We start from the raw sequence: 23445 nt of genomic DNA, 5'->3' as shown, positions 1-23445 counted from the left end.
TCTTCCTAGAGGTGATCCAAGACCTAGTCCTGGCTCCATCACAATCCACTGAGAGTGACCTTAGGAAATTTCCTCCCCCTCCCTGGGCCTCCCCTTCCTTTTTGTAGCAAGAGGAGCCTAGACATTTCCTCTAAGCTCCCTTCCAAATACAATATTTAATGAGTCTGTGACCATTTGGTGCAATCTACTACATTACTGCGCCTAGAAGTTAATAATGCTACAGACTGAGAAGACAGTATTGTCACCAATCACTTTGTATTTACAGATACACATGCATTTAAACCAGATCCTGTAAATAGCTACGATACGGTATTGCACTTTGGGCCTACTTTTGCATTTTTAGAGGTCAAGAGGTTTTTTTAAATCTCCTTTTATTTGGAATGTTAAGCGAAATGAAAACTGGGGACAAGTTGCCATAACACATATTATGCAGCTTGAACCTAATTGCACTATTACCATGATTGATGAACATTCACCACAATCAGCTGGAAGCTGCTGCCTTCATTCTGCAGAAACGAGGTCACAGAGCAGGGTTGAGGAATTGCCATCTAACAAGCAGATCTGTCTGTTGCCTGGTAGAAGAGTTTGCCATTATTACATTTAACTGTTGATTCTGTCTATTGTGAAGACACTTGTTCCCTTGAATTGGCTCCTGAGTTTTCAGGATTTTGACAATCTTCAGGTGAAAAATTCAATTTTTGCCTGGATACTCAGTAGGAGAGAAAGGATTATTGGATACACGTACTAACATACCCAGGGGTCATGAGGAGCTTGGTCTGACCGGGGTAGAAGGGTGTGACTGCCCAGAAAAATAATAATTATTCCTGACCTGTATAGGAATTTACAGTGTAAAAAGCTCATCCAGAAACACTGCCCTGGGAAGGGACCACATTCTTCCTTGGTCAGAGAATTGTATCAAGTTACAACTCCCAAAATGACCCACTGCTGACGCAGGCAGGCTACTCACTGCACTGCTTCAGAGCTTGATAAAAATTTCCTGACAGAGGCAGATACAAGGAATGCCAGCGCCTAAGCCTCAGAAACACTGAGCAGTTTTTGCTCAGGCCCATGGGACCTGGGCTTCCTCAGAGACTCCTTTCCAGAAGTGTTAGACAGCTGTCACCTCAGATTAGTCTGAGTAGTTGAACAATTTATTAACAAATTAGAGATATGTCTTTTCTTCAGTGGACTTGGAATCTGATGGCCTCAGGGCTGAATTCTACTGTGGCTCTAACACTTGCTAGTTGTATGATCTTGGCCAAGTCTCTTAACTTCTTCTGATCACAGTTTATCTATAAAAATGTACTATAGAATGTGGTGAGGAGCACAGACTTTGGAGCCTACTTTCTGGGTTTGAACCCCAGCTCTACCATTTACTCATTAGGTGACCTTAGACAAGCTAAAGAACCTATCTGTTCCTTAATTTGTTTTTAAACGAGATGGATTATAGTGCCTCCCTCACAAAGATGTCGGAAAGATAAATGAGTTAATACACATTCAGTGCTTGGAGCAACACCTCGTATTGAGTAAGCATCACTTGCTTACTTATATCAGTGTTGGCTACAGTGATATTGGGGTGATAATCCTTATCTCTTGGGTTTATTTTGCAGATCAACTGAAATATTGAAGGTGAAAATTAGGCTCTCAGAGTTATTAGTGCCAGAAGAGACTGAAAAGATTTCCCAGATGGCTTCCCTCATTTTATAAGTGGGAAATCAAGACTCACTGATGGGGAGGAACTGGTCCAGAATCTCAGGACAGAGTTTTTAAGTCTCCTGATTTCAGGGCAGAGCCTGAGTCCCCTGATTCCAAGTTCAAAACACTATCCTCTGTACTGAATCACAGAAGGCAACCTCTCCACAGAGCTGACCCTGAAGGGTTATTTAATGCACTTTCCTAGGACAATAAGCTGTGTTCAGAATGGAGAGAAAATCTGGGAGAGACTCTCCCGCCTCCTCCACTGACTTCTGAAGCAGAGTGTTAGTACAGAAGGAAACCAGGGATTAAGGCCAGGGCTGGATGAAAGATTTTCAGGAATCATTGCTAGCTCCATGTCATTGTTGCAGTAACAAACCAAACGTGTGCCTTGTGTCCAGACAAGCTAGAAGCATGAGCTAATGCATTAGGTTCGTTTCCAGTACGAGAGGGCTCTTCTGGTTTTGTTTTCTTCAGGTGTTTAATGAAGTAGTAGTTTCACATTAGCTCTTGGGTAGAAACCAAAGTTTCACTCTCAGGAGAATGAGGGACCTCTGAGTTCACTTTTCCCAATTTTTTTTCAGGGTTGTGCCCACTTAGATTTATTCTGCTTTGAATCAGATTTCTCAGCCAGAGTACTCAAGAGTGATAGAAAGACGGGTTGGAGGAAAGGGCAGGATGGGGAGAGAACCCTAAGAAGAATAGCAGATGGGATGAGAACTATTGACTTGGAGAAAGGGCAGATTCCAGGGGTCATGGTATCTGCTCTCAAATCACCTAAGTGGGTCACATGGCAGGGGGAGCAGAGACTGAAGTCTCTGACAACAGAGATACCACAGATGGGGTGGGAAGAGGAAGAAGAATTTCTAGGAGGCAGATTTCAGCTTAAAGCAAGGAAAACTTTCTGATTATGAGAGCTACCGAAAGGTGTGGAAACTGAGCTCCCATCCCTCCCTAGGAAGTATGCTTTAGAAGAGATTTGGCTGTGAGGCTTGACAGCCACTTGTCAGATATATGAAGATTGGAATTGACTAGTGAGACTTGGTAAAATTTGAGATCCCACCAACTGTAAATTTTTTAGATTCTGGGAACCTAAGAACCAATGACCAATGTCATGGAGTTCCCACAGTGAAGAACCCACTGGAAAGCAGCAAAATCAGACATTTGTGACCTATTTCTTGATTTTGCCTGTGTTTGTCTTTTTGTCTTCCTCGAGCACATGCATTTGCTCTTCTATATAGCAGGAACCTTTGACATTTTGCAGGGGATAATCTTTTTCTTTTAAGTGTGTTTCCTGACTCAGCCTTTGCTCTTTCAGCATCATTTAGAGAGGCTGAGCTCTCTGGAGATTAGCTCTGGCCTGTCACCACAGCAACTGCCCAAGCCCTCTGGGCATCCGTGGTAACAGACGAGGGCTTTGAGAAACAAGGCTTATCTAGTGGTGAGAGGAAGCCCCACAGGGAGCCTGATATGAAACAAGCTGGCTGTGTAAGGAGAGGGGTTTTTTTTCTTTTTTTTCCGCAAAAGATTAGCTATGCAGGTGTGTCTCACTTTACACAGTTAGCCAGGCCCTGAAAAGTGTGCATGGGTGTGTCAAATTTTGGTCAAGGGAGGGAATCTTATTTTAAAGGCAGAGAAGAGACTTGCTTTTCCAAGTCCCTGTAGTGAATCACCTTCGTAAAGTGGAGTCAACTTTTGTAAAATGAATCTCCGCCCACATTGTGACCTAGTTAGTCTAGTGCTGAGTGTATGTGAGTGGGGCCACCTGTAGAGAACCCCAGGGTCATGCTTCCACCTCCACTGCAGGCAAGAAACAGCAGCAGCTCAGCTTGGGGTGGACAGAGTGTAACAGGGAAGCAGAGTGGGAGTAGGGCCACAATGAAGGGAGATCGGGATGGTGGGCCTTGCCTAGCACGAGCAGTTCTGCTGCAGCAGAGGTGGGGTGTCTGAGAGACGGGTGTTCTTGGAGGTGCCCAGCAAGGAGGGGTCTGTGTCCAGCGTATCAGACATCTTGTCGCAAATGGCATCCACCAGGCGCTCGAAGGCCTGCCTCACGCTGATGTTCTCCTTGGCACTGGCTTCAAAGAAGTCAAACCCTGAAGATAGAAGAGAGATTGGGATTGACATATATTATGTATAAAATAGATCACTAATGAATAGCTACTGAATAGCACAGAGAACTCTACTGAATGCTCTGTGGTGATCTAAATGGGAAGGAAATCCAAAAAAGGAGCTACATGTATGTGTGTGTTAGTCACTCAGTCATGTCTGACTCTTTGCAACCCCATGGACTATAGCCCACTGGGCTTTTCCATCCCTGAGATTCTCCAGGAAAGATTACTGGAATGGGTAGCCATTCTCTTCTCCAGGGGATCTTCCCGACCCAGGGATTGAACCTGGGTCTCCTGCATTGCAGGCAGATTCTTTACTGTCTGAGCCACAGGGAAGCTGTACATGTATAGGTACAGCTGATTCACTTTGCTGTACAGTGTACACTAACACATTATTGTAAAGCAACTATACTTTATAGTATACTATATAGTTGTAAAGCAACTATATAAAATTTTTAAAAATAGAAGAGAGATAGTAGTAAGGATTTTTCCCTTCCCTTTCATGCCCCCTTGATAGAACACTCTGTATTAATATAGCCAGTGCTCAGGCTTTGAAGCAAGGAGGGCTTGCTGCTTCAAGGAGGTTTCTTCTTGAAGGAGATGGTTCAGTGACCCAGGATCCTGAGCCAGATTGATCCTGGTTCTATCATGGACCAGCTGTGTAATCCCCAGCAAGTCATTATTTTCTTTATGAATCAATTCCCTGGTTTGTAAATTGGGATAATCTTACCTATCTCATAGATTTATTTCAAGGATTAAACAAGAGAATGCAGGTAAAGTGTACACTTCTGTACCTGATGGGGTGAGACAGCGTGAGAGTAATAATTAGATGTTTTTTGAGAGTTACTACGTGACTATGTATATACAACACTTCCGTTTCCAAAGCATTGATTGAATGTCTTACTTCATTTGATCCTCATGTCACCCCTGGGGGATGGAGTGTCCAGGCAGACCTTCTCCATTTCACTAACACTCACTCTGTGGCTCCAAGAAAAAAGCTGACCTGCCCAAGGTCATCAGTATAAGAAGCCTAAGCTTGTCCTTTTTTGACCAGTGCTTTTGTTCCTCTTTCCCCTGGTCCCCCGCTTACCCCAGCCTGGCCAGCTCTAGTCTAGACTCTGGGAGGCACCCCAAGATCTTCACCAAATAAGTAAAGCTTCATTTGCTCTTTCTACCCACAGACACACTGGCTTATCTCCCCTCTGAGGGCTTTCTCTTCCCTGAATTCCCAGGAATTACTCTGGATCTCTCCTGCCTCACAAGATCCTTACAAATGGCCCAGGAAAAACTGCATCTGAAGCGTGAGACTTTCTTATGTGTTTTGCACCTTAAGACCCTTAAAGATACTTCCTGTGACAATGCACAGAACCTGGTTGTCCCAGGAGACAAGAGAAAGGTCCTCCTGATTCAGATAAAGCGGCCAACTGAGGAGTCCTTCCCAACTCCTTCCCAACTGAAGAGTCTTAGCCAGGTTGGTGGCAGTCCTTAGACGCATGAACCTGTTTTCTCTGTTTCGTCCCCGCACCAGCCTATTTCCTCCTCTTTTGTCCATCCACCTTCCTCTTTGCCTTCCTTCCAAGTCCATCTTTTATTTCTCCTCAAAAACTTCCCTCTTTGCTTTTACCCATTTTAGCTCTTTCTTTTTCTCTTCTGTTCCTCATATTCCTTGGGATCCTTAATATTTGTTGAGTACCTACTGTATGCCAGATGCTATGCTAGGAGCTTTACAAATATTGTCTTAATCCTCATAATAGCCTGTGAGATAAATATAATCATCTCCAATTTATAAAAGAAAGATGAAGGCTCCAAGAGATTACATAACTCACACGAGGTCACGTGACTGTGTTAGTGGAAACTGGGTTTAGATCTGGGTTTGGCTGGCTTCCATGTCCATACACAGCCCTGCCTCTCCTCATTTCTTCATCTTTCTCCCTTTCACTTTCCTTTTTTCTTTTTTTCTGCTCATATCTTTTTCTTACTTTACAAGTCTCTTTGGCCTCCTTTGCTTTTATCTGACTACCACAGTATCTAAATCTAGGCAAGTCACTTTATCTTTCTGAATCACTTAACCTCTCTGAGCCTCAGACTCCTCATTTGTCAAATAGGAATAATCACAGCATCTTCCTGCTGAGAGCAGTTGGGAGGATGAAGCCAGACGATGGATAAATTGCTGTACAAAGTTGCTTGTTACAATGACAGCTTCTTTCTGCTCTTCTTTTATCTGCTCCTTTTACCTCCACTTCACCGCTTTCTCCCTCTTATCATCTTCTCATACACACAGGAGGGGGGTCTTTTTCCTCCTCCCTCTTTCTCCCTAATATCTCATTGTCCACAGAGAGGGCTGAAGCCCCCAGGCACAAACAGGGGTCCTCTTGCCCAGGCCATCCAGCCTGAAGGCACTCACAATTACACTAGCTCACCTCTGGTGGACAGCCTCTTCTGGGGCCCACTTCCCGACCTGAGAAAGGCAAGCTGTAGAAGTTCCTGCTAATTGTGGACGAGATAAAGAAGGAAGTGGCCGCTGGCTTGTTATCCACAGGCTGTTGAAACTCAGCCGGCTTTAGAGACTCTTCAGCATGTAGCCTGTCCTTAATGGATATCATAAAAATTGACTTTCTGGCCTTTGACTGGTTTGTTACAAGTGATACTGTTTAGGGAAGCAGGCAGTGTATGTTGCTTGCCTAGGAAAGGGGGAAATAGGTAAAGAAGTAAATAGGCTTAAATCATCAATGTGGATGAAGATGGGGACACAGGTCAAGGCCAGGGGCACTGATCCCTTCTGAGGAATTGGCACCAAGGGGAGGACATGCTCACTGCACAAGAGGGCAGTGGGTAAGAAAGCCAGGAGTCAGAAAGCCTGGGTTTGAACAGTCTCTGTCAGCCACCAGCTGTGTGACCTCAGGCAAGTTGCCTAATTTCTCCCAGCCTCTGTTTCTTCATCTGTGGAATAGGTAAATATGACCTGCCTCATAGAGTGGGAATAAGGTTTAAATGCACAAAAGGATGTGAAGTGATTGGCATGTGAAATCCATGGCAATTCCCTTTCTCTTATCTTCCTAGCCCATCTGAGTCCTAGCTTCCCTGCCCCTCCATCATTCACCAGGGCCTTTGGAGGAAAGCCTCTTTTTTCTTCATCATTTAGGGCTGATCGACAAACCAGGTCTTTACTGAACATTGACTTTGTGCCATGTCTTGCACTGAGTGCCAGGGACAAAAGAAGACCAAATCTAATTATGGAGAAAAGACACACTAATCAGAGTATCAGTCCCTCACGTGTGCATAGTCCTTAATGATTGACAAATACAAATTTTAAAAAACTTTGTGATGGAAGTGGGGCAAGGCAAGGGTTATCATTTGTAATTTACAGATAGGAAAACTGAGGCTCAGGGACGGAGCATAAGCCAGGGCTCTTATTGCTTATCCCCCTTTGTCTCACTCTCGGTTGGGACAGTGACAAACACATTATAACCCAGGTAGAGCAAACTAGAGGTTGTGCAGGAATGCATCTGAGGGAGAGAACAGAAGGGGAGGAGATGGGGAATAAGGTTCCAAAAGTTAAGAGAGAGGGGAGACTTAAAGGTCAGAACCGAACAAAACTTATGCTTTGAACTTATGCTAATGAACTTATGCTTTAAGCCTTAGCTTGGATATGGCTTCTTCATCCTCTGTGCTTCTTCTGCCACAGCACAACTTACCCTGCACAGTGGAAGTCCATCTGACAAGGAGCTCCCCAAGCAGGGATCACGTCATTTATCCAAGCTCCAGCACTAGCCAGAGGAGTACGGGCTTGCTAAGTGTTAACTGAATGAATGGACAGATGGATGAAGGGGACAGGAATGAGCATGGAGGGTGTGGCTAGGGGGCTGTGGATGGTGAAGGTCATGAGAACTCATCTCAACAAACAGGACAAATCCTGTGCTGGGCACTGGGGACACTGATGTGAATCAAATGCAGTTCCCACTGTTGAGGAGCTCCTAGTCTAGTGTGGAAGATAGACATATAGACAGTGTTGGAAAGGCAGGTAGTGAGGGCACTGTCAGGAGCACAGGAGGCACCTATCTAAGCCTGGGGCCCAAGGAAAGCTTCTTGGAAAAGCTGATTCCTAAGCATATATCAGCTACATAAAGCTATGTGGTGGTAGCGGGGTGGGGGGGTGCTTCCCTGGTGGTCCAATGGTTAATAATCCTCCTGCCAATGCAGGGGACATGGGTTCCATCCCTGGTCTGGGAAGATTCCACATGCCTCAGAGCAGCTAAGCCCATGGGCCACAACTACTGAGCTAGCGTTCTAGAGCCTGTGCTCTGCAAAAAGAGAAGCCACGGCAATGAGAAGCCACGCACCACAATGAAGAGCAGACCCAGTTCAGCAATGAAGACCCAGCACAGCCAAAAATAAAGAAATAAATCTTAAAAAAAAAAAAAAAGACACATAGTATGAGTGTAAGTGTGAGCACACACACACATATAGAACACTAGGCCCAGGAAACAGCATAAACACATATAAGGGGGCAGAAAACAGCCTTTATTATCCCAGAATGCCCAGAGCAGTTTATCATTAGAGCAGAAAGCTCAAATTGGTGAGATAAGAGGCCGTAAGCAACCAAACACAGAGAGTATGTATGTCATGCCAAAGAGCTGTCATCACTGTCCTCTCAAAGGTGCCCAAGGTAGGAGACCTCTGATTCAAGTAAGCGGCACATCACCCTAGCCAGCTCGTGGGTCTCTTTTGCTATCAGAACAACCTCAAATGCACCTCCAACCAATTACTGTCAGACTACTGGAAGGCTCTTCATTAGTAGGCCAAGATGGTAACCTTTTCCTCAGGTTCATTAGTGAGGAGTCTCAGGAGCTGAGAATCTGCAGAGCTCAGGAAGATGACAACCAATTAATCAGACTAGCCCCCAGTCCTTTCCTCCCTCTAATTGGCTTCAGAACAATGGAATTTCTGCTGCCTTTAACAGGGCCCAATTCTTAACTGAGTCTGAGAAAATTCCCACCCCCAAATGCTCCTGTTTATCCATCCTGTCCAAAGGCATCTGTCATAGCCCCACAAGCTCCACTGACTCTGGCCACATTGCCTGCTTCTGAATGTGACCTCAGAATTCTTTTCAGAAACTCACAATAAACTAAACTCACCTCTCCTCATCGTGACACTGCCGCAGAACATTTCTCCCCTACTTTTACATTCAAATCCCTTCTCTAGCCGGCTCTGGTACCTCCTCATCTCCATCTTGTATTATATTAATCTGCAACTCAAGCCCCTCTAGTCACTGATGACTTTGGCAAATGACTCGTCGTCTTCCTTTCCACCCAGGCATGTACTCACTGTCACGAACGTAGGCTTTCAGGTGCACAATCCACCCCAATACCCTGGCTGTTAATTTCTTAACCATCTCATTTCCAACAAAATTATCTTCCGTTTTGCTTATGCTATGTCACTGTCCTTATAACTTGAGCTATTTTGAATTAGATTTGTGTGCTAAGTCATGTCCAAATCTTTGTGACCCCATGGACTGCAGGCAGGTCAGGAAGCAACAGTTAGAACTGGACATGGAACAACAGACTGGTTCCAGATAGGAAAAGGAGTACATCAAGGCTGTATATTGTCACCCTGCTTATTTAACTTATATGCAGAGTACATCATGAGAAACGCTGGGCTGGAAGAAGCACAAGCTGGAATCAAGATTGCAGGGAGAAATATCAATAACCTCAGATATGCAGATGACACCACCCTTATGGCAGAAAGTGAAGAGGAACTAAAAAGCCTCTTGATGAAAGGGAAAGAGGAGAGTGAAAAAGTTGGCTTAAAGCTCAACATTCAGAAAACGAAGATCATGGCATCTGGTCCCATCGCTTCATGGGAAATAGATGGGGAAACAGTGGAAACAGTGTCAGACTTTATTTTGGGGGGCTCCAAAATCACTGCAGATGGTGATTGCACCCATGAAATTAAAAGACACTTACTCCTTGGAAGGAAAGTTATGATCAACCTAGATGGCATATTCAAAAGCAGAGACATTACTTTGCCAACAAAGGTCCGTCTAGTCAAGGCTATGGTTTTTCCAGTGGTCATGTATGGATGTGAGAGTTGGACTGTGAAGAAAGCTGAGCACCGAAGAATTGATGCTTTTGAACTGTGGTGTTGGAGAAGACTCTTGAGAGTCCCTTGGACTGCAAGGAGATCCAACCAGTCCATTCTAAAGGAGATCAGTCCTGGGTGTTCTTTGGAAGGAGTGATGCTAAAGCTGAAACTCCAGTACCTTGGCCACCTCATGTGAAGAGTTGACTCATTGGAAAAGACTCTGTTGCTGGAAGGGATTGGGGGCAGGAGGACAAGGGGACAACAGAGGATGAGATGGCTGGATGGCATCACCGACTCGATGGACATGAGTTTGAGTGAACTCCAGGAGTAGGTGATGGACAGGGAGGCCTGCTGCAATTCATGGGGTCGCAAAGAATCAGACACGACTGAGCGACTGATCTGAACTGGACTGCAGCATGCCAGGTCTCCTTCTCTCACCATGTCCCAGAGTTTGCCCTAGTTCATGTCCATTGAATTGGTGATGCTATGCAAACATCTCATCCTCTGCCGCCTTCTCCTCCTTTTGCCTTCAATCCTTCCCAGCATCAGGGTCTTTTCCAATGAGTCAGTTCTTCGCATCAGGTGGCCAAAGTACTGGAGCTTCAGCTTCAGCATCAGTCCTTCCAAAGAGTATTCAGGGTTGATTTCCTTTAGGATTGACTGACTTGATCTCCTTGGTGTCCAAAGGACTTTGAAGAGTCTTGTCAAGAACCACAATTCGAAAACATCAATTCCTCAGCGTTCAGTCCAACTCTCACATCCGTACGTGACTATTGGAAAGGCCATAGCTTTGACTATACAGACATTTGTTGGCAAAGTGATGTCTTCGCTTTTCTATACACTGTTTAGGTTTGTCTAGATTTGTGTTACTAGAGCTCAGAGAGGTCTAATTAATCCAATATCCACCCTTCACCTTATTAGGTTAACACCCAAGATTCTGCATGGCTCAGCCTCTGCCCACTTCCTCAGCCTCATCTCCCTGACTCACACCATGCTCCAGAAACAACACTTTCTTATTTGGTGCTGTTACTCATGCTACTACTTTCTAGCTCTTACTCCTGATCCTCTTTATTACTCATGTGTGGAATCCCTGATTCCAAATTGCCTTTCCTTTCTCTTCCCACCCCATCTCCACCACTGGGAACTCAGGACATACAATGTATTTTTCCCCTAGACCCCCATGGCACCTGACATGATTGTTTCAGTCAGATTCCCTCAGGAAAATATGAACTATTTTCAACATTTAAACAGAGGGAAATGGTTATATGGATGACAGAAGAACTAAGAGGCCAAACAGAATAGTGAAGAAACCCAGATATTATCAACAGTTGGGGCGGGGTTGAGGGGAGGGATCTATTAATGGGACCAAAGGAAGTTAAAACCATGGGAGCAGGAGTCGGAGAAGAAGAGCAGCCCCTCCTGGAGGAGCCAGGCAAAGGGTACGGGAGACACACATGTAGGTTTTTCCCCTTTTCAACGTGCCAATTACTTGCCTGTGTCTCTCCTTGGCTAAACCAAGCCAGAAGCCACTATCAAAGGAGCCTGGAAAACACAGCCTTTGGGCAGTTTCAAGAGAGAGAGACAGAGAAGAAGGGTGAGGAACGACAGCAATCAAGCTAAGGACTGGCACAGGATGTTGAGTGTATCTCTCTACTATTTGGTTTCCCTGATCAATGAGCACCTTGAGGGCAGGAAACCTATCCACCTCTATGTCACCAGGGTCCATCATATGTTCAGCGATGGTGGCAGACTGTTCAATGTCCTCCCTATAGAAGATTTTATTTTCCCACCCACTGCCAAGCAGCTTGCAGTGCCTCCTTGTGGGAGGAATGTATTTCCTTCATCCATCAACATCAGATTTCATCATGTAACTTGCTTTGGACAATGAATGTGGGTATTCTGAGTGCCAGAGGAAGTTTTGAACGTCTTTGTGTGGCGTGGGCCTCCCAGATTGGATCTCAGAGTTGCATGACATGGACAGAGTTGCAGCTGACTTGCAACTGGCATATAATGTGAGTGGGAAATCAACTTTTATTATCTAAGCTCCTGACTTGGGTTGTTACCACATACCATTATGTTGTCGTAATCTAAAGAATTCTCACCAACATTATGACTGAGGGTGGAAATACCAAGAGAAACTATGTCAGGCTTTTGCAAAAACACCACTGGGTGATGATACAATGGGAGCATTAGGATTTTGACTCTGAAGGCTAAGTTTTGAGTATTGGACCTGCCACCTATGACCTGTATGGCTTAGAAAAGTTACATAATCTTCAAGTTAAAATTAAAAAAAAAGACATGGAGGTGTGGCACAGCTCATTGTGTGCAAGAAAACATAAGTGGTCAGCTTCTTTAGTGTAATGGAGTTGAATACAATGCTGCCTCCCAGGCTAGGGGTGAGGGTAAGAGTCACAAGAGACTTGCTGTGAAAACACATTGTGAATCACAAGTCATTACACCAAAGTTAGTTGTTCTCAGTATCAAGTAGGTCTTTCTCTGCAACCAGGCTGAGTGATGCAAGGTTTCAGTTCATCCCAATCCAAAAAACATTTATTGAGCACCTAAAACTGAAAGAGGCCATCTTGATGCATATAATATAAAGGTAGACAAAATAACATAATACACCCTGATGCATCTATCACTCAAATTTAATACATATCAATATTTCCTCCAAAAAGAGGCCATGTACAAGGGTCTGTGGGCACTGAGTGATGAGTCAGGAATTGTGTGAATTGAAATCATGGAATCAGAGGGATAGAGCTGAACAGATCTTTCCACTCAGTTAATCCAAATCCACTGTTTTTCAAAAGGGCAAACTGAGATCCAGAAACAGGAAATAAGATGCTCAAGGTCACACAGTAAACTAGTGGCAGAAGCAGGATAAAACCCTCAGTCTCCAAACACGTAGGCTAGTACTTTTCCCTCCATGTTTCACTACAGTGAGCATTTATACGTATGTTTCAAAACCACATTTTGAACAGATGTTGCAGTGAAAAAGAAAAAAAGAAGAATGGGTTTTTCATTTGCCTTTCCTGAGAACAAAAAAGATAAAAAAAAAAAACAGTGGGCAGGCCTGAACATTCCTAGGTTTTTACTTTAACTGCTCCTAACTCTACAACACAAGAGAAGACTCTACACATGGACATCACCAGATGGTCAACACTGAAATCAGATTCATTATATTCTTTGCAGCCAAAGATGGAGAAGCTTTATACAGTCAGAAAAACCAAGACCAGGAGCTGACTGTGGCTCAGATCATGAACTCCTTATTGCCAAATTCAGACTTAAATTGAAGAAGGTAGGGAAAACCACTAGACCATTCAGGTATAACCTAAATCAAATCCCTTACAATTATACAGTGGAAATGAGAAACAGATTTAAGGGACTAGATCTGATAGACAGAGTGCATGATGAACTATGGAATGAGGTTCGTGACACTGTACAGGAGACAGGGTGCAAGACCATCCCCATGGAAAAGAAATGCAAAAAAGCAAAATGGCTGTCTGAGGAAGCCTTACAAATAGCTGTGAAAAGGAGAGAAGCGAAAAGCAAAGGAGAAAAGGAAAGATATACCCATTTGAAGGCAGAGTTCCAAAGAACAGCAAGGAGATATAAGAAAGCCTTCCTCAGTGATCAGTGCAAAGAAATAGAGGAAAACAATAGAATGAGAAAGACTGGAGATCTCTTCAAGAAAATTAGAGATACCAAGGGAACATTTCATGCAAATGGGCACAATAAAGGACAGAAATGGTATGGACCTAACAGAAGCAGAAGATATTAAGAAAAGGTGGCAAGAATACACAGAAGAACTGTACAAAGAAGATCTTCACGACCCAGATAATCCCAATGGTGTGATCACTCACCTAGAGCCAGGCATCCTGGAATGTGAACTTAAGTGGGCCTTAGGAAGCATCACTACGAACAAAACTAGTGGAGGCAATGGAATTCCAGTTGAGCTATTTCAAATCCTAAAAGATGATGCTGTGAAAGTGCTGCACTCAATATGCCAGCAAATTTGGAAAACTCAGCAGTGGCCACAGGACTGGAAAAGGTCAGTTTTCATTCCAATCCCAAAGAAAGGCAATGCCATAGAATGCTCAAACTACCACACAATTGCACTCATCTTACATGCTAGCAAAGTAATGCTCAAAATTCTCCAAGCCAGGCTTCAACAGTATGTGAACTGTGAACTTCCAGATGTTCAAGCTGGTTTTAAAAAAGGCAGAGGAATCAGAGATCGAATTGCCTACATCCGCTGGATCATTAAAAAAAGCAAGAGAGTTCCAGAAAAACATCTATTTCTGCTTTATTGACTATGCCAAAGCTGTTGACTGTGTGGGTCACAACAAACTCTCGAAAATTCTGAAAGAGATGGAAATACCAGACCACCTGACCTGCCTCCTGAGAAATCTGTATGCAGGTCAGGAAGCAACAGTTAGAACTGGACATGGAACAACAGACTGGTTCCAGATAGGAAAAGGAGTTCGTCAAGGCTGTATATTGTCACCCTGCTTATTTAACTTATATGCAGAGTACATCATGAGAAACGCTGGACTGGAAGAAACACAAGCTGGAATCAAGATTGCAGGGAGAAATATCAATAACCTCAGATATGCAGATGACACCACCCTTATGGCAGAAAGTGAAGAGGAACTAAAAAGCCTCTTGATGAACATGAAAGAAGAGAGTGAAAAAGTTGTCTTAAAACTCAACATTCAGAAAACTAAGATCATGGCATCTGGTCCCATCACTTCATGGTAAATAGAGGGGGAAACAATGGAAACAGTGAGAGACTTTATTTGGGGGGGCTTCAAAATCATTGCAGATGGTGACTACAGCCATGAAATTAAAAGATGCTTGCTCCTTGGAAGAAGAGTTTGACCAATCTAGACAGCATATTCAAAAGCAGAGACATTACTTGGCCACCAAAGTCCATCTAGTCAAGGCTATGGTTTTCCAGTAGTCATGTATGGATGTGAGAGTTGGACTATAAAGAAAGCTGAACGGTGAAGAATTGATGCTTTTGAACTGTGCTATTGGAGAAGACTCTTGAGAGTCTCTTGGACAGCAAGGAGATCCAACCAGTCCGTCCTAAAGGAAATCAGTCCTGAATATTCATTGGAAGGACTGATGCTGAAACTGAAACTCCAATACTTTGACCATCTGATATGAAGAACTGACTCATTTGAAAAGACCCTGATGCTGGGAAAGATTGAAGGCGGGAGGAGAAGGGGATGGACGACAGAGGATGAGATGGACATGTGTTTGAGTAGACTCCAGGAATTGGACAGGGAGGCCTGGCATGCTGTACTCCATGGGGTCGCAAAGAGCTGGACACAACTGAGTGACTGAACTGAACTGACTTATGGTCCATCAATAGAGAATCCACCTGCCAATGCAGGGGACACTAGTTCGAACCCAGAAAGATCCCACATGCCTTGGGGCAACTAAGCCCATGTTCCACAACTACTGAGCCAGCTCTCTAGAGCCTGCGCTCCACTGTAAGAGAAGCCACTGCAATTAGAAGCCCATAAACAGCAACAAAGGGTTATTTACCCCCTTCTCATTGCAACTAGAGAAAGCTCACGTGCAGCAATGAAGACCCAGCACAGTCAAAAATAAAAATTAAAAGATGCTTACTCCTTGGAAGGAAAGTTATGACCAACCTAGATAGCATATTCAAAAGCAGAGACAATACTTCGCCAACAAAGGTTCGTCTAGTCAAGGCTATTTCCTGTGGTCATGTACGGATGTGAGAGTTGGACTGTGAAGAAGGCTGAGCGCCGAAGAATTGATGCTTTTGAACTGTGGTGTTGGAGAAGACTCTTGAGAGTCCCTTGGACTGCAAGGAGATCCAACCAGTCCATTCTGAAGGAGATCAGCCCTGGGATTTCTTTGGAAGGAATGATGCTAAAGCTGAAACTCCAGTACTTTGGCCACCTCATGCGAAGAGTTGACTCATTGGAAAAGACTCTGATGCTGGGAGGGATCGGGGGCAGGAGGACAAGGGGACGACGGAGGATGAGATGGCTGGATGGTATCACTGACTCGATGGACGTGAGTCTGAGTGAACTCCGGGAGTTAGTGATGGACAGGGAGGCCTGGCATGCTGCGATTCATGGGTTCGCAAAGAGTCGGACACGACTGAGCGACTGAACTGAAACCACATTAGGGCTGGTCTTGGTGTGGAACACTCCTCTCCCAATCTCCCAGCCCCCCAACTCTTTGCCTAACTAATATTTTTCTGATCCTTTTGTTCTCAGCTTAAGTGTTACTTTCTCAGAAGACTTTGACTCTCCAGTCTAAAATTAGGTCTCTCTTTTTAACTTTCTTCATATCACTTGTGGTGGACTTACCTTACTTTTAGTGGAAGCCCATAGCTCAGTTGGTAAAGAATCCGCCTGCAATGCAGGAGACCCCGGTTGATTCTTGGGTAGGAAAGATCCCTTGGAGAAGGGATAGGCTACCCACTCCAGTATTCTTGGGCTTCCCTTGTGGCTCAGCTGGTAAAGAATCCACCTGCAGTGCGGGAGACCTGGGTTCGATCTCTGGATTGGGAAGATCCCCTGGAGAAGGGAAAGGCCATCCACTCCAGCATTCTGGCCTGAAGAATTCCAAGGACTATACAGTCTACGGGGTTGCAAACAGTCGGACACGACTGAGCAACTTTCACTTCACTACCTTACTTTTATCTGTCCACCATTCCTTCTTTTATGGAACTGCTACTTTAAACAACTGTGGTGGAACTATAGGTTATAATACTTGCCTCCCCCAGCCACTGAAACAGGCATGTGACTCACAGGTGTCCAATCATAGTCTTCCCTGAGATTGATATATGGTGGTTGGGAGCAAGAATCCTCTTTTGCAGAAGTTGGAGGATATAAATCTGGAGCTGCCATCATTTATCTTATTCCCCATTCAGAGTCTGACTACAGAAAGAGGCTGAAGGGATGTGCAAAGTTGAGAAATACAGACCCAGTTGAGTCCTGTGACTAGTGGACTTCCCAGCTACATAAGCTAATACATTCTTTTTTAAAATTAAAGCTAGGTTGATTTGAGATTTTATCACTTGCCATAATGAGAGTCCTAAGTCATACAGAACATATCACAGTTTTAAACAGTATTATTGAGATATAATTTCCATACCATACAATTTACCCATTTACAAATTTTTAATTATATATTTACTTGTATGATTATTTGTTTAATGTCTCTTTTCCCCATTAGTTCCATGATAGTAAGAATCACACCTAAGTGCCAAGATACAACCTGTCTCAGAGTATATGCTCAATAAGTATTTTTCAATGTATAAATGTATGAGTGAATGAGTATCCTGTGCTGGATGGTTGGGATAATGAAAACAATTAGACGTAACCCTGACTACTGCTGAGGTGTAGTATGAAACAGACATGTAAATAGCTGAGTTCTGGTAAGCAGTAGAGAAAAGCTCAGGAAGTTCAGTAGGACTGAGATGGGTTACCTTGACCTACGCAAATCTAACCAATTCATTAATGCCCTCTTTAAGTGTCTTCCTAAACTCTGTACTAAGAATTAATCTCACTTCTGTCTTTCTACATAAATTAGATAGATCTTTATTGGCTCTGTGTGTGTGTGTATATATATGTGTGTACGCGTGTGCACTAAATCACTTAAGTTGTATCCGATTCTTTGTGACCCCATGGACTGATTGTAGCCTGCCAGGTTCTGCTGTCCATGGGATTTCCCAGGCAAGAATACTGGAGTGGGTTGCCATTTCCTCCTCCAGAAGATCTTCCTGACCCAGGGATCAAACTGGCGTCTCCTGCATTGCAGGCGAATTCTTTGTTGCTGAACCACCGGGGAAGCCCCTTTATTGGCTCTGCTGCTGCTAAGTCAGGTCAGAAATGCATAATCTTAAGCAAGAACTTCATGAACCTATGCTGAACTTGACCTATCTTGAAGAGTTATGTTGAGAATTAAAAGAGATAATTAACACAAAGCATTTCATAGACTGCCTGGCTCAATATATATTATCTATTATTATAATATTTGCTGTATAGTGAGGTTAAGTGGTCAAAAGTGCTGCTCTGGAGCCAGAATTCTGACTCTACCTGTTACTAGCTATGTGATCTTAAACAAGTTACTCAACTTTTCTGTGCCTCAGTTTTCTCATCTCTACAAGAAATGTACCTAAATTAAATTAGGTACTTTTAAATTAAATGAGTATTACTTTAAAACACTTAGAATAGGGCCTGGCACATGGTAAATACCTAATAAATGTTTAACAAACTCACCTTTTAAAAACATTAGTCATAATGACTTGGTATGCTGGCTATATTTTTTCCTAATATAAAATTAACTCACCTTTTAAAAACAGTCTTGTTTAACCTTAAAGGGCTTGAGATGCTAATTATATTTTTTCCTAATATACACCAAAATATATACATAAAATCATCTTGAACACCCAGTGACATGAATCTCTTAATTGGGGAAGCGCTAATCTAGACTCACACAACCCAATGAATTTTGGTTCCCTAAATACACAGGGCTGTTCCTCGCCTTTGCCAGTGTTATTCCCCCTGCCTGGATTGTCCTTGCCTTTCTTCCTCACTTGACTGCTCCTAATTATCTCCAAGGCCTAATTTGGAGTCAGGGAGCCTTACTCCTCCAGCTCTGTTTTCCTTGCAAATCAGGGACTTCCCTGGTGGTCCAGTGGTTAAGAATCCACTAGCCAATGCAGGGGACAGGGATTCAATCCATGCTTCAGGAATATTCCACGTGCTGCAGGGCAACTAAGCCTGTGCACCACAGCTACTGAGCCCAAGCACCCTAGAGCCCATGCTCAGCAGCAAGAGAAGCCATCACAATGAGAAGCTCAGCATCACAACTAGAGAAAGCCCAAGCACAGCAACAAAGACCCAGTGCAGCCAAAAATAAAATAAATTTTAAAAATATTTTAAAGACTTTCAAAGCAGAAATAGAGACATAGAAGTAGAGAACAAATGCATGGATACCAAGGGGGAAGGGAAGGTAGTAGGAAGAACTGGGAGATAAGGATTGACACATATACACTATTGATGTTGTTCAGTCGCTAAGTCGTGTCTGCCTCTTTTCAACCTCATGGACTGCAGCATGCCACACTTCCCCGTTCTTCACTATTTCCCGGAGTTTGCTCAAATTCATCTAACCATCTGCTGCCCTCTTCTCCTTTTGCCTTCACTATTTCACAGCATCAGGGTCTTTTTCAATGAGTTATCTCTTGATACGACACATAAAATGGATAACTAATGAGGACATACTGTATAGCACAAGGAACTCCCTTGTAATGTACTGTGGTGACCTGAATGGGAAGGAAATTCAAAAGGGAGGAGACAATATGTGTATGTATGGCAGATTCATTTTGCTGTACAGTAGAAAATAGCACAACATTGTAAAGCAAACTGTACTCAAATCAATATTAATTAAAAAAAAGACTCAGCATGGGCTTCACATTCTCTGACCCAAACTGAATAGATGCCTCCTCTGTGTCCACAGCCCCTGGCGCATCCTTCTATCACAGCACTGATCACCTGGCTTATCACAGTTTCTGTCTCAGACCAGGGAACATAGCCTATTTTGCAGCACAGTACTTGGCATGGAGTAGGAGCTCAGAAAGTCATAATTAGAATGAAGTAAAATGAAGTAGCCAAATACTTGACTCCATAAAATTTTAATCAAAATATATTTTTACAGTGTTTACTCACTGCCAGACCATATGCCAGGCACTATGGGTATAAAGATAAACAAGACAGATAAGGAAACAAGTGCACCCAAGGGAGATGGGTACTGTGACTGTTGCATGCATAGGGTACTCTAAGTGGGGGAACCAAGAAAAGAGCTGGGGGAGGTGTGTTTTGAAAGTTGAGTGAGGGTTCAACAGCTAGATAAGAGTGGGAGATGGGGGATAAAAAAGAGCCTTTCAAACAGAAATGGCAATGTTGGTCCAGGGAAAGTGCAGGGCATCTCACAGACAGCAGGCTGAAGGCATAAGATAGCCAGAGGTCACCCATGTGTGGGCTTCGCCACATGCTTACTGTCCTGTGAACCATGGGAATGGGTATAGACACATTCTATGGGCCCTGAGGACACCTGTGATGGGGTAAGAACCATCAAGAGCCAAATGGCCCACCCTCCCTATTTATTAAGCACCTTCAGTGTGCTGATTTCTATTCCAGGCCACACTGGAGAATAGGAGAGGGAAGAAAGAAGTATACGACGCTCCGCTATACATGTCCTCATAATATACATAATACAAATATATACAACACAAATTCACACTTGTATATTACACAATTTATCCACCTACCAGCCCAAATATCTGAACTTCAAAAACTGGCAGAGAATATAACTTTAAACTCTCTTCTCCTTAATACTTACAGCACTGAGGTTGTGAGAAATACTTAGGGAGACGGCTAAAAGCTAAGCAGTACATGTATTCTTCTAAAAGAAGACTTATCTAAGGTGATCCTATATTAAACCCCAATAGGGAAAAGAAAAGAAAAGCTTCTCTTTTAAGCAGGTGTAGGTAGGTGTCCCACTGTGTGGCCACTAAGACACACCTGAGACACCTGGGTGTCAATGGAGCACAAGGATCAAGGTGCATTAACCTTGCAAAAAGAGCATCATTGAGCAGCATGTTTAATCTACATTGTCTCGTGACTTCATACAGTCACCTTTGCTGTGAATTGTATTTTGGTGACAAAACATCAGTTTACACTGACAGAAACTGTAAGACACAGCCTACGATATACAGTGTTGCAGTTGCTATAAAGGATGCTTAATATTAAGAACATCATCACACTCAACATATAGAGTCTGTTCTACAGTTGCCAGGCTTCCCAAGTGGTTCAGTGGTAAAGAATCTGCCTGCCAATGCAAGAGACACAAGAGACGTGGTTCAGTCCCTGGGTTGGGAAGATCCCCTGGAGAAGGAAATGGCAACCCACTCCAGTATTCTTGCCTGGAAAATTCCATGGACAGAGGAGCCTGGCAGGCTACGGTCCATGGGATCACAAAGAGTCAGATACAATTGAGCATACACACACTCAGTCTACAGTTGTCAGTGGAGAGCAGTGCTTCTCTGGAATAATGGGTTTGTTTTTATCTTAAAGACCATCTCTGAACCATGTAACTGATTATGTTTCCCTCTTTGCAATGGTTGCTAGGAAGCTCAAAGTGACTATTTCAGTCCAGCTCTTGCACATGCCCCAAACTTACAAAATATAGTTATCTCACCCCTGGCCTTCTCTTATGTTCTCCTACCCTTGCCTTCTTTCCCTTTGCTCCAATTGTCTCATTTTTTGGTTGATATACTATGACAATGTTATAAGATACCTCAAATACTTTGTGGAAGGAACTGGTTTAAAAAAAAGATTTCATATATTTAAATTTTATTTATACATCCAGTGTAACAAAATATACATGTATCATAAATAATGCATTACCTAGAATTCATTAGCATGAAGCCCACATGTATATGCCCTAAATATGAAACAACACACACAGAGCACATATGCACATAATTCAGGGTCACAGCACATCCTTAATGTCCCAAATACAAACACACACTTATTCCCTCCATTTGCCCCACTCCAGTGCACACATGCACCCACATGTGTCATGCACATACCAAGCTGCTCTGCGAGGAGCCGGCCCTTCTCAGTGGGAACAACCCTCTCTTCCTCCATATCACACTTGTTCCCCACCAGGATGACCTGGGCATTGTCCCAGGAGTAGGTCTTTATCTGAGTAGCCCTAAAGAGAGACAGGAAGAGGACTGTGTTACCGACACCCTCCTAGGCCAGAAAGGACCCCAAGAAGCTCACAGAAGCCCCTTCAACAAGGTTGCAATCCCACAAGCCATATGTTCAGGCCAATAAAAAAACCTTTTCTCGACAAGTTTTTGAAAGTGAGCATGTATTATTTCTATAATGAGAAATAAACTTTTAAATAGAGGAAATAAAACCAGACCTTTATATAGAGCATACATTTTTTGGGAAGCAGTCCCATACACCTCAACACCTCACAGGTAGGAACAGTTACCCCCTCTTTGGTTTCCCTACACCTTTACTGTGGCATCTGTTATTACATTTGGCTGGATTTATCTGTCTCTCCTTGAGGGCAGAGATAGGTTTATTCTTTTGTATATATAATTTTATTTAGGTATTTATTTTTTATTCTTGGCTGTACTGGGTCTTTGTTGCTATGCCAGCTTGTCTCTAGTTGCAGCGAGTGGGGGCTACTCTTCAGTCCCCTGCACAGGCGTCTCGTTGTCGTGACTTCTCTTGTTGCAGAGCACAGGCTCTAGAGAGTGCAGGCTTCAGGAGTTGCAGCACATGGGCTCAGTAGTTGTAGCTCCCGGGCTCTAGAGCACAGGTTCAGTATGGGGCATGAGCTTTGTTGCTCCACAGCATGTGGGATCTTCCCAGACCCGGGATCAAACCCATGTCTCCTGCAATGGCAGGCGGATTCTTCTGCACTGAGCCACCAGGGAAGCCCCATCTTTGTAGTACCAGCCCCCCAAGCATAGAGCACAGAGAAGTCAGTGAATGTCTGATGAAGGAAGAAGCCAGCAAATAGTTAATCCTGAAGCAGATCTAAATAAACTCTGATCCTATCCTGATACTGACATTCAATCTAACTCAACCTTAACTGCAGACTGGACCAACTACCAACCCTGCTCCTCAAGCTGATTTCACTACCCATCTTCTTTTTAAGGGTGAAAAGCCACTTCATCAATGGATGGAATTCACTCAACCACCATTTGTGCTGAAACTACAGAGAGCCAGGTTCTGTGCTGGGCACTGAGGTTTAGATGGCAGATGGGTGCTAGGCTGGGACCAAGTTTCCCAGAGGCAAAACTGAAGGTCAGAGCTTGGAAAAGACAGATAGTCTTTAGCCTCAAGGCAGGGACCTGAAGCCAACTCCCTGTGCCTTCTGTGCCACTCTTCTGTCATCTTCCTCCCTCCTCCCACCTCCATCCACTCTCAGCTCCTAGATTAGCAACTTAGGTTATTCTTGGAGGAATCGTCACCAGGTGTTAAAGTCACTCTGTTCCTGAGGCAGGATGAACAGGGACTGATGGAGAAAGGGAAGGAGGTCAAGGCTGGCAGGGAATGGGCAGTGTGGAGATACTTAAAGAAAGAGCTAATCTCTTCATGATGGGAGGTGAGGATGGAAGGAGATAGAGAGAAGGGAGAAGGGAGGAGGAGGGAAAAGTCATGACTGGAGGGAAGGGAGAGAATAAGAAAGGGGAAAAAACAGAAGGAAAAAGGTATAATGAGAGAGGAAGAGAAAAAAGAGGGAGGAAAGGAGAAAAAAAGGAAGGCGGAGAAAAGGAGTTGTTAAAAGGAAACAGGGAGAAAGGAGGAAGAAGGGGATGACCAAGAGGCTGAGAAGGAGAACACATGTGTGACAGGCATGTGGGTGGCACCCTAGACTGCTGTTCAGAACTGCAAAGTGGGGGTAGACAGCCTGAAAGGTCACTCCCAGCTCAAGGCTCCAAGGAACCAATGGCGCCTCACATAGTCATGGCAACTGT

At 43.9% G+C, this 23445-nt stretch overlaps 1 protein-coding gene across 1 annotated transcript in view; it reads right to left on the bottom strand.

The window, feature by feature from the left end:
• Nucleotides 1-236: 236 nt before the first annotated feature.
• The window catches only part of RAB3B (RAB3B, member RAS oncogene family), a 71134-nt gene continuing 47925 nt past the window's right edge, over nt 237-23445 (bottom strand). Inside the window, exons 4-5 of the mRNA XM_027537269.1 lie at nt 21535-21659; nt 237-3791 (exon numbers count right to left, since the gene is read on the bottom strand). Of these exons, the coding sequence (XP_027393070.1) occupies nt 3604-3791; nt 21535-21659 (313 nt within the window). The 3' untranslated portion in view covers nt 237-3603. The remainder of the gene's footprint in view (nt 3792-21534; nt 21660-23445) is intronic.

This window comes from Bos indicus x Bos taurus, chromosome 3 (assembly GCF_003369695.1).
Source record: "Bos indicus x Bos taurus breed Angus x Brahman F1 hybrid chromosome 3, Bos_hybrid_MaternalHap_v2.0, whole genome shotgun sequence".
Classification (NCBI taxonomy): domain Eukaryota; kingdom Metazoa; phylum Chordata; class Mammalia; order Artiodactyla; family Bovidae; genus Bos; species Bos indicus x Bos taurus.
This window is presented reverse-complemented; position numbering and strand designations above follow the sequence as displayed.